Source organism: Dermacentor andersoni, chromosome 4, assembly GCF_023375885.2.
Source record: "Dermacentor andersoni chromosome 4, qqDerAnde1_hic_scaffold, whole genome shotgun sequence".
NCBI classification, from domain to species: Eukaryota; Metazoa; Arthropoda; class Arachnida; order Ixodida; family Ixodidae; genus Dermacentor; species Dermacentor andersoni.
The window spans coordinates 399,869-411,958 of record NC_092817.1 but is presented as its reverse complement, the minus strand read 5'-3'; the positions used below and the strand labels follow the sequence as shown (position 1 = coordinate 411,958).

Below are 12,090 nucleotides of genomic sequence, written 5' to 3'. Positions count from 1 at the left end.
TTGGTGTTCTGTTGTGCCACGCCCACATTCTTTACGACTAGTTCTTGTGTTGCACTTAGCTATTCCACCAGATTTAGCACATACTCTACCATGAATCCTCCCACATCTCTCTCAACATTCTCAGTGGGGAACGGAGTGTTCTCCCATACACTAGTTCTGCTGGCAAGAACCCTGTACAGCCTCATGAAGAACCGTTCACAAAGCAAACAAAGTAGCCGGGAGACGATTCTCCCAGTCCTTCTTGTGCTCGTAACAGAGTGCCTGCAAAACTCGCTTAAGCACTGAATGCCACCTCTCTACACTATTTGACTGAGGTAGAAAAATGAACTGTGTATTAACTCTACCCCGCACTTTTGTAAGAATGTGGAAGTCAGTAAGCTGGTGAATACTGACCTTTTTTCTGCCTCGATTTTGTCTGAAAACCCGACTCAAGCAAATAAGCATGTCTACTACTTTGATGGAGCTGAGTTTTTTTCATAGGGATTGCCTCCGGAAACTTTGTAGCCAGACACAGCATCGTAAACAGCTACCTGCAACCGAACTTCGTGTTTGGTAGAGGCCTTACCGTGTCTATCACAACTCATCTGAAGGGTTCCGATATTAAGGGCACTTACCTTTAGTGGAGCTTTCCATGTTTCTTCCAGTTTCCCCAAGCACTACCAGGCGTAACATGTTCTCATAAAGTTTTCTATGTCTTTGAAACAGCCAGGGCAGTACTCTTCCTTAAGCAATCTTTCTTTCTATTTGTTTATGTCTAGGTGGCCAGACCACCCATTTCTATGACCCAAAAGGCCCTCCCAGTAGGTACAATTAACTGATCCAGAATTCTGCCCTTTCGGTGTCTATAGTGCCAATATAAAAAGCCACCTTTCTCATGCATCGTCACGTGGCACCAGGCAATGCCTTCTTTAGCTGTTACATGTAATTTAGCCAGGCTTTGTCATTCTTTTGCTCAGCTGCCAGTGACTCTCTGTCCTCATGTAAGAGCCAATGAAAGTTCTTTGAGGCTGATGATAGTAACGAGCCTGTCTTGCTTGTGAGTGCGTCATCTGGCTCTCCTTGCAAGCGTGACCTTTGACACATGCCCTGTGATATGCTCTCGTTGAGCTGGTCAGTTGGCAGGACTTCCTCAACCACTTTTTCATCCCTTGAGCCTAGCTTGGTTTCTGTTGCTGAGGCTATCTCTTTTGCTACTTCTGCTGGAGCAGCTTTTGCATTTTCAGATGAAATCGACGCGATTTGACGTGCTTGGGATTGTGTTAACACTTGTACTACGCCGTCTCCAAGCTTCAGGCCTTTCTCACACAGTAACTGATATGACCAATTCGAAAAAGATGTACTGCAGTGGTGAGAATTTGGAAACTGCAGCCTTGGTCACAAGCTCCCCAAATGGCCCACTGATTCTGACTTTCGTCGTCGTCAGACACACGCTGTGTTCTTTCACAACCTGTTTAATCCATGCTACTTATCCGGTGAAGTCGTCTACCGTCACGTAAGACAGATGGACAATGTCCGTGGTGGCAGCACTGTCTCTTAGCACCCGACATGGTTTTCTTTTGATATGCAGGTTGTGAACACCTGGGCATAAAAGTTCCATGTTCTCGTCTCTTCTATCCACGTATGAAAAAACTAAGCTAGGCTTCCCGCAGTTCATAGCAAGATGTCTCAGTTTTTGGCACTTATAGCTCTTTAGATTGATCTAAAGGATTCTAATTCCCTTTACTGCTCTTTTTGGATGGTTTCTCCACTTGACTTCTCTTCACACTTTTCTGACGTCCTTTTCTCTGCGTCTACATGCTCCGATTGTTCCATCTGCGATACCTTTTTGAACAGAAATTGTTTAAGCAGTCTATTTCGACCGCCCCAATTTCCGTCCTCGGCATTCAGCTTTCTATGCGTTGTGTACTCTTCAGCTGATTCGGCCGCCCTTTCCACAGTGTTTACATTCCCTCTGTCTGGCACCCACAGCTTCACAGATTGTGGGATGCTTTTCTAAAACTGCTCTAGACGCATCCACTCAATAATCATTTCTCTGCTCTCGTACACTTCTGCGCTTTTCAACCACTCGACTGGGTTTGCCTTTAAGCCATATACAAACTCTAGATATCCCTCACTAGCCTTCTTGCTTGTGCTCCAGAACCTTTGCAGAAAGGCTACAGCTGAAAGGCAGTACTTTTTCAAAAAGCTAGCCTTAACCTTCACATAATCATATGCATCTTATGCACTGAGTCTGGCGATTACTTCAGCAGCCTCACACGGTTGGTAACATAGACAGAAACCACTGTGACTATGTACTCGGAGCGAAGTTCATCTTCTTGCAAGTCTTTTCAAGATTTCCTAGGAACAAGCCTGTGTCGTTCCTGACCTCAAATGACTTTAACAGCTTGTCCATGCGGTATGATTCTACCTCGCTTAATCGTTCCAGAGCGCCTTCACTCGCTTGAGACAACTCCAAATGTTTGCTTTCAAGGTCAAGATGCATTTTTCTTGCGATCTTTCTTGCGTTCCTTTCTGTCCTATTCTTCTTTCTCCCATTTATCTCTTTTCCTAAAGAGTTCTAACCCAATTCCAATGTCCTTTTCACTGGCCTGTTCGGAAATCAGCTTTAATACTTCCGATTTCATAATTTCCTTGTGTAGCTCTAGGCCCAGTTCTTCACCGACAACCAACGATTCATCTCTCAGCAGTCTCCTCAAATCCATGACTGCTATTTTACTGCCTTGGTCCTGCTCGCTAAACAGAACTATGTAAACACAACCTAGCTTATAATCAACAATCCAGCTTCGCTATTGTTCTAAACTGAACAACCACACAATGAAGCCTAAAGAGCCGAAGCAAAAAGCCTTTCAGGTTGCCAGAAATTTTGACGCACACACGTATGTCGCGTTGTCATTAGTCAAACCCGCATATAGTCAAAACACTCCCTCAGAATTTACATTGTGAAATCAATTATACCGATGCTCATGCCCCATTCCCGCCGTTGCTGCTGCCGCCACCATGGTGCTGTCCCCCTATGGACAGCACATGTGTGGATCATGCACTGAGGGTCTTGGAGGGTCTATTTAGACACATAGTGTGTTTTGTGGCAAAAACAACAAAGCGGTGCAGATGCAACGCGTCAACTCTTTGCTCCATTGATCCGGTGGCGTAGCCATGAAAGCCAGGCTGTCTTCTACTGCTGGAATGAGCATTGTACGCACGCCACTATAAGCACACTAGCATTCTTGCTGAGCTGCTGTTTGCACGCAATGGTCTTAGCGGAACAGACAGTCAACGTTAAGCTAACACTCTATAAGTTTTCACTTGGTGCTGACTAGCACCGATGGGTTCCCGTTGGTCTCGTCTCATGCACCATCAAGCTGTGATGACTGCAATGCCACTGGCAGTATTCCTCATAACGCCAGCGTTGTGAGATGCCTGGTAGCTGCCAAGACGTTGACCCTTCTACCCGGCAGCAGCTTCCTTACGTGCTGCGTCGTTCGCCATGTTGCACGCCATCCTAGGAGTTCAAACACAATGCTAAACCATGCTGTAGCTGTCATTGCTTCGCTCTTTGGGCAATACTGCCACTTTAGTTTTTTTTTGCTTCTTCCACAAAAAGGCATAGAGTTTTGCAAAACCAAGCACTCACTGAAGATGCAGCACCACGTTGCAATGTCCATTTTATTACTGCTGGCGCCAATTGTATGAGTTGGGGTCAGGCATTTCAAAAGGCGTAGCTGGCCCATGCCATCGTCCGACTAATCCATGCTAAGGATGTTGTTGAAGGGAGGAACATGTTCTCATTGAGAACGAGGAGTTTGTGGTTTATTTGCTATATCTACATAAGGAGTGGAGAATGTCACGTCTCGTCAGTCTAGCATGACTGAATTGAAGCACCCTGAGGAGTTTGCTTAAACTCCCTCTGTCCTCCCTAGATTTCTAGGCTAAGGAAAGCTGCTGCCCCGCCTTCATCCAGTTGGAGCGTCCAAAGTCGTCGAAGGGCCCGTGTTGAGGGGATCGCACACACAGCGCCCGAGCGCCGCAATTCACAAAACGTAGCCGCACCAGCAGGGGCCGCCTCTGTCAGTAATGCCACGTGGACAGAGGGAACAGCAACAAAAGTGGTGTTTATTTCCTAAAGTGCAAAAGCATTTGTGAAGATCCGGTGCCAATAGGCATGCAGATCATTGTTCTGGATGTCTTTCCTTTTTTCGCTTTTTTTAGCTTACAGCGACCCATCACATGACTAGGTTTAGGTTAACATGATGGGCGTGAAAGTGTCATGGCCGGTTGCAAGTATTTGCTTGGACAATGGATGAAGGAGGAAATGTGAGGCGGGGGGAGGAGGTAGTGAGCGAATGTCACACGAACTGTGGGGTTCTCACCCGTGCTCTTGGGACCAAAAAACGACAACACAGTAGTGCAAACAACCACACGAGCATTTATTTCACCTTTCATAGATCAATGCCTGCTAGCCGAGTTGCTATCCATAAAACATGCCAATGGGCGCGCGACAAATTGCGGAAGTCCGACTCACCGCGACTGGAAAACAAGCGAATGTGTTCGCCCCATGCTGCACACCAACGCCTGGTCGTTCGCACATACGGTAACGCGAATGGTGGCGCGTTCGAACGATCATGTTCGTCCATCCCGGAGTAGGCCTCGCAAGACAGTCTTGCAGAAGCATGGATTGGCGCACGCACAGGACGTCCGCACTACTTGCCGAACCCGAGCCAAAGAGGAAGAGCCTCCTCCCTGTCGCGCCCGACTAACTCCGCCGTTGGGTGGTGCTAGCAGCGCAACACTCGCGCCATCTCTCGTGCTACCCTGCAAGCGTACCGACTGCCGCCATAGAGTCATGCGCCGAAGCCGGATTACAGGAGACGGGAGCTATGTGGGAAAACAACATATCAGGGGACGCATGAGGGTCGCACGTCCCCACAGAACTTACCGCGACCTTGAAGATTTCAGAATCTTTGACACGTGGCAAATCACTCCGAACCGAATAATGAAATGGTGCAGATGGTGCCTGCTCTTTACTGTCGGCTAAACCCCTCCATACACGTTTTCGTTGACCAGGTTAAGTACTGCAAACTTAACCTCTTCCTCTGCTCTCCTCCCTTGCTCATCCCCTCAGTTTCTGGCATCAAGCGCAACTTACATATCTCAGCTTCTGGTTTTAAGTGTAAGCGATGTCACTGCTGCATAGAGGTGCTGGCATGCAACAAGCGAAAATTCTGAAGCCAGAAATTGCGCAAGCAGAGGAACTGGAAATGGAAACACCAGAAGTGGAAATTCCGGAAGCAGAACTGGCTTGAGCAACGAATCAGGCACCAGCGGCGCACATCAAAGGTTAGCGCTACTTGGCTAAAGTAGCGGTGGCATGGGGATGGAGGGGCTTTTCTGTCGGCAAAGGCTACGCATGGATGGTGATCAAGTCGCCTGATGTGTTGTCCTTTTGTCTGTCATGCAGATTGGCCTTACAATAACCCACATCCCACCTACTGTAAAGTTTGGATAACCTTTCTATATTTTGGAGAAAAAGTGAACAGGAAGACTTTCTACGTGAAAAATAAAATGTTGTGACTAAACATTCCACTATTCCATTAAGGTTCACTATTCTACTGACAACCTCATTGGTAATCAGTACAACAGATTGTCACTCATTCATTAGTTTCGGAGAGAAAAAAGCACTTCATTCTATACAACAGAAATTTTATTGAGAAAATTTCCTGATTTATTTCCTGATCTTCATATACTTACTAGAACTGAGTGGTAATCAGTGCTGGTATAGTAATTTGGTGTTTACTTTAATAAGAGTATAGCACTGTGTATCTTGATTTCTGTGTACCTATGGTACTGATAACTTGATACATTGTTGTTATGCAATGTTATGCAACCATATTTTTGTTGCCCAAAGTTAGTCATCGCAAATAGCGTGAAAATTTTTTTTATATTCGATATCTGGTTCCATATTCGGCTTGCTTTACTTGATTAAATTTGAGATTTGTTTTGAAATCTACTAATTATTACTCGCACACCCCTAGTAGATAGCACTAGATTTATGAAAATTACCGATACTTTAACTTTATTGTCTTGTATAATATAGAGATAACAATGCTGCAAGAACATTGTAAAAAAAAATTTTACCTTTGCAATTCCATTTAGAGACCTAAAGAAGGAGAGTGTGCGTATTGCGTTAGGCTCTACTGTATTGTAAACAAACTACTTTCTTTCAAAGAGGCCTCCATCTTAAAGGATACATTTATACCAGTGAAATCACATAGGTTCTTGAAACACCTCCAAAGATTGCTTGTAGCACGTCCAAGTGCTTCTGTGCTTTTCTAAGCCACTAAAGTGCATTTTAAGCACATTTTAGGACACCACCGCTTCATTGTAGTCCATAGTAATGACTGCTATATGTTGGGGGGGGGGGGAGTAATTTTTTATGTTTAGATTGAGTTTATGAACCAGCAACCATTTACTGCTTTCACATGGCTTGGCCGCTGTAAAACCTCCATGTATTATAGTTTGCAACCTCTTTCATGCGCCTTCTCAAAAAGCCTATTCTACTGCTCCAAAATGCATCTGGCTCCTCCAAAAGCTGCTCTGACGTGGCAAGGGCCAGTAGCATAACTGCCATTGTCTTTCCCTTGCAGGCAGCATCCATCAAGGACAAGCTTGGTCTGGGCACTGTGTCCCGGTTGCCTGCCGACACACCCGAGGAAGAGGCCCGAATGGCCAACCACCTGGAGCATGCGACGCCGCCATCGTCTGGTGGAGGAGTTCCCGTCTCCCCAACCAAGGATGGTGGCACACACATACGCACTGCCTCATTCGACATGTCAGACTTGCCAGCCACCCCAAGGCGGCCCATGTCACTGGTGCACAGGTTGGCCTTGCATTCACCACTGTGTGTGCGGGGTGACTCTTTTTAATGCGCAGCAGTCTTTGCAAACTTTAGGCGCTTTTAGTGTGTCTATCTATCCACCTAGCTTCCTACACCGCAGTGCTGGCAGTGCCTAGCAACTTGAGCCACTGGGTACAGGCTCATGTTCACAATGCAATCGCGGTCACTGCATTGTCGTCATTCGAGCTTCGTCATCCGACTCTCACCTCTGATTCTCGCATACTACCTGCGTTCGAGTGAGGTGGTACGTGTAAGAACATTCGGGCATCTCGGCTGTGGAGTACTGAGTGGTGGTTGCCGTCATACAAACATCCATTTGAAAGCAAGCTTCCCACGCGTGTTGATTTCGATCACCAGACAGCAACGCACCGCCTTCTCATTCCTCTCCACACTTGCATCAGACTTTCCTGGCCCTTATGGTATTTACAGGGCCATTTAATCAAGCATCGAGGCCTGCTCTATTGTGCTGCACATGGAGTCTGAGTACGGCAACACAGCGCCGAACTCCAGCATGGTAGCATCATTACAGCCGCTCAGATTGATCACCACAGCTTTTTATGCTAACAAGGAAGCTTTTACAGAGCCATAGCTTCATCAAAAAGTGCATCAAATCAGACTTAGCTTTCCTTGGGGGTATACTTCAGTAGCTCGAGGATGGCGTACTACTGTGGTACAGTTAAACCTAGACAAAACAAAGTCGGTCAAATCAGTGATTTCCTTCGTTAGATCAAAATTTCGTTAAACCTTGATGTAACGAACTTCAGTATAATGAAATTCTTGATATAACGAAGTATTTAACTTTTCCTAACCTCTTGTTAATAGAACACCACGTAATTAGAACCTTAATATATAACAAAATGTGTTGTATGCGATTTCAGTATAGTGAAATTTCTCTTCCACAGCAAAGGCATGCCGAGACAATAAGTGGAAACTTCCGTGGACACAAATGGTTAAATGATTGAATTACAAGTGCCTGCTTGCACATGTGCCTCTTTATCATGTGCCGCATGAAAGAGCGACTGCCGAAGTGAAGGCGCATCATGTTCCATAAAAAGTCCAAGTGCAGTAAGATCCTATCGTCCCCCGTGCACTTTGTGGTTTAGTGCAAGTGAAAGTGGGCGAGGGTGAGAAAAAAAGATGGTGGCTTCACGCACGAGAGCCGTCTCTGAGTGTTACGTAAGTTGAGTTGGAGCGCGTTGCAATTTCTGGCATGTGTCTTGGCCACGGTTGCTCATGGCTGTGTGCCACGTGTGCAAAAAGTAGGCGAGCCAAGACAACGTGACATCATGTAAATTGTCTTCCCGTGCGTTTAGTATTGAAGGTTGTGTATTCTTGAGTTTCATTGACCCATTGAAGCAAGAGGCAGATGAAGCATTCGCTCCCCACTGCCGGCTCTTTTCATGTTTGTGTCGTCCCAGTGCGGGCACCTCTATCAACCGCAGGGGCAGAGTGCACGCGAAAGCATGGCTGGTTTCGCTTAATTCGTACCGCCTGTGTTAAGGTATCGTCAACTTGGCATGAAACCGTATTATTCGTTGCCAACTTCCAAATTCATGAAAATGAATTGTTTTCTTATTCAAATTTGCTTTTTTTGATTGCCCGATTATTTCAAAAATTCTGCGGCCCCTTTCCGTGTAAGAAAAATCCATCAGCAGCTGTAATTTATTTGTATAAGAGGTCGAATTTCAAACCAACAGAATTTTTATATAATGAAGCAAATTGCTGATTTCACCTACTTCATTATATCGAGGTTTACCTGCACTCAATTTATACCTTTTATGCAAATAAGCACAGTTGCTGATGGATTTTTCTTACCTGGAAGGGTCCACAAACCTTTCTGAATTACTGGACAATCGGAAAAAACAAACTTCAATGAGAAAAACATTCATTTTCTTGAATTTGAGAGTGTACGACGAAAGACATGGTTTCCTGCCCTCTTGATGATGTCTTCATATTGGCGGTACAAAGCGAAGCCAGCCACACTTTCGTGCCCACTCCACCCCATGGCTGTAGTGTCGCCGGCAGCAGGTAGCAAATGTTTAGTCTGCCTCTAGCTTCAATGTGTCTTCGAAGCTCGACATTACGCAACCTCAAGTACTAAACACATGGGAAGGCACCACATATGATGCCATGCCATCTCGGCATGCCCACTCTATGCACATGCGGCAGATTACCTCTAAAACAGAACATGCAAGTTGTGTATGCACTGGGGGGGGGTCTAACCCATATCCTTGAGACAATGGAACGACAACACAGTGCAAACAATCACAAGAGCATTTATTGCACCTTTTATATACTAATCCCTGCTAGCCAAATTGCTATCCACAGAACATGCCGATGGTCGTGCGACAAATCTAGGAAGTCCGACTCACTGCGACCTGATAACGAGCGAATATGTATAGACGGCAATGCCTGGTTGCTCGTGTGTACGGTCATGTGAATGGTGGCGTGCTCCTAGGGCTCACGAGACGGTCTCGCAAAAGCATGGATCGGCGCACGCGCAGAACGTCCACGTCACTTGCATACCCAGAGTTAAAGAGGAACAGCCTCCTCCCTTTCACACCCAAGTAACCCCGCTGTTAGGTGGCGTTAGTAGAGCAGCACTCGCGCCATCTCTCGTACTACCCTGCAAGCATACCGACCGCTGCAATAAAGCCACGCGGCGAAGCCGGATTACAGGAGATGGGAGCTATGCAAGAAAACAACATATCAGGGGACGCGTGAGAGTCGCGTATCCCCACAAGGTCTATTGACTTCTCCAGATTGTAGAAGGTTACGACACTGTCACTTGTCAACCAACGCTTGCTCCTGCTTTCTATTTGCCCAAAGTAGAAAACCAACGTGGAACTGGCATTAAAGCCCCTAAACAAAGTAGGAACCTAATGCATCCCTGGTGTTTTAGCAAGAAAAATTGTCTAACGTGTTCCACTATAATGACCAGTTATCCGAAGTCAGCTTTGCCGCAATACTGTTGTGTTATGCAGTAGAGCAAACAAACCCTGCAAACGTTTGGGTTTTATATTCAATTGCATCACCCAGGGGATTTTTGGCCTAATTGATAAAAAAAATGGTGCATGTTAGGATCGGATAAATACTGCACTCAGATATTGTGAGCTGGTGTTATTGCTTGAAAACCTTCCTAGGGCAGGTCAAAAATAAGCATTTTTGACAGGAGATGACGTGTGTTCAATGCATTCACTGTCCCCTAAGTGTCTCCGAGACGCACGCTACCACTATAGGGGTCACTATTGGGGTTACCATAGCAGTATAGCGGTCAGGTGTGTGCATGCCAACTAGTTGAACAGCTGAAGATGAAAGACGGCACTAGTGAAGAGAGTACAAGGAGGAAAGTGGAGGACGAAGGTGCAGCGGAACCATGAAGCAGAAAGCTGAGGGTGAAAGCATGAGAAGAAAAGCGTAGTGTCGCACAAGACAGGCTCTGCGGCGACAAGAGCTATGAGATGGCACCAGAGTAGCACGCGTCGTCTGTATGGAAACAAAGCACTGCGTGAGCGGAGGTCTGTCTGCGGTGGCTGCTGTGAATCGTGCCCATGTGTCACCCACGCGCCACCTGTCGCGATCTCCCCATTAGCGAGACAGTTGCGCCACATTTCTCTCTGTTTGCAACATGCCGCATTAGACAGAATGTCCGCACTAGCCAATATATTGCGAAATGAAAACACCATACAGCTACGCGTAAATTTCGCAAGTAGCATCGTACTCGTCAATGAATTTTTATGCACTTGTTTCAAAGTCTCACTTAGTGTTGCAGTTTCATGTGTCTTGATGGAAACATTATTTATTGGGAAGGCCTGAGAAGAGAGCCAACAAGAGTGTCGAAATGTTCTTTTGAAGTAGCATGTAGCTCCAAAGTTGTTACTGAAATGCGTGAATAACAAAAGCGCGCTATGAAATATGGTGTTGTCTGGCTTGTTCCATGGGTGTCATGATGCAAGCACACAGGCAGGCCACCGTGCATTTAAGTGCATGCTCAGATGCAAAAGAGCTTCACAAGAAAGCAAGTATGTGTAGTACCTCACGTTTGGGTTGACTGTCTCTGTATGCAGGGAGCTCTCGCTTGACAGCGTCTTCTCACAGACAACTGCTAGTGTGACCAATAGTGGAGCGCCAACCCCCACTAGTGAGCCCTCAGAGCCTGCCCTAAGCCCACAGGATGACATTTTGCCCCCACCGTAAGTAACAACTGTCTTGCACAAACCCTGTCTTTTTGTAGTTTACCATAAAACAACATTTTCTACAAAAACCTCTTCTGGCAGTCGATATCCTGTAGCCACAAACAACAAACATGCTGTCTCAGCGAGCAAAGTGGTTTGGCTGTGCTTATGTATCTGTGTTATACCTGAGTAGTGCGTCCATTTATGGTATTTATTTCATTATAAGGAGGTCACAATTACAAGGTGATAGTTTAGTTAGGGACCCGCCCCCCCTTACCCCCCCCCCAAAACGTAATGCAGCCTACTTCCATTATTTCGACCCTGACAATACCTACAAAATTGATTAAATTATGAAATGGGTTGAATTAAACAAGATGCAGAAAAAACATCAAAACACACTGCTGATTAATTTGGCAGCATTTTTCTGATTCTAACATGCTCCTTAATAAATGCGCGCCCACTTTCTATGTGTCCAAAGTAGAAGACTAACATAAAAATGACATTAAAGCTCCTCAACGAAGTAGAAATATAATGCGAACCCGATTTTTTAGCAAGAAAAATGGGCAAGGGTCTAATATGTGTTGCACAATGGTGACCATTTTCGTAAGCTTCACTGCATGCTTTGTTTAAATCAGCTTCGTCGCAATACATTCTAGTTGTGCGGGAAAGCGCACAAACACCGTAAAGGCTGTTTGGTATTGTGTCCAATTGCACCATGCAGACAACTTTCCGCCCAAGTTTAATGCAAAAACTTAAACAAATAATGGCACATGTTTGAAACATGTAAATTCTGTAATCAGACATTGTCAGCTACAGTTATTGCTTGAAAATCTTCTTGGGGCAGGCCAGAAATAGGCATTATTTACGGGAGATGATGTGTGGCAACACATTCACTGTCCCCTAAGCTCCACCTAGACCAACGTTGCCACTTAAAGGGGTTGCTATTGGTGTCGCCATAGTGCTGACTGCTCAAGTTCGAATTATCCACCTAAAGACAATTTTAGGACTGAAATAATGAAAGCT

The 12,090-nt window shown here is 45.6% G+C and overlaps 1 protein-coding gene across 6 annotated transcripts in view; it reads left to right on the top strand.

Moving 5' to 3' along the window:
* Nucleotides 1-12,090, top strand: part of tweek (transmembrane protein KIAA1109 homolog tweek) — a 647,796-nt gene that overhangs the window by 485,596 nt on the left and 150,110 nt on the right. For all 6 annotated transcript variants that reach the window (XR_008613545.1, XR_008613544.1, XM_050182732.3 and 3 more), the window contains exons 46-47: nucleotides 6,642-6,874; nucleotides 10,960-11,085. Coding sequence is in view for 4 of the 6 variants with exons in the window: in XM_050182732.3 (XP_050038689.2) it covers nucleotides 6,642-6,874; nucleotides 10,960-11,085 (359 nt within the window). In the remaining 2 variants the exon portion in view is untranslated. The remainder of the gene's footprint in view (nucleotides 1-6,641; nucleotides 6,875-10,959; nucleotides 11,086-12,090) is intronic.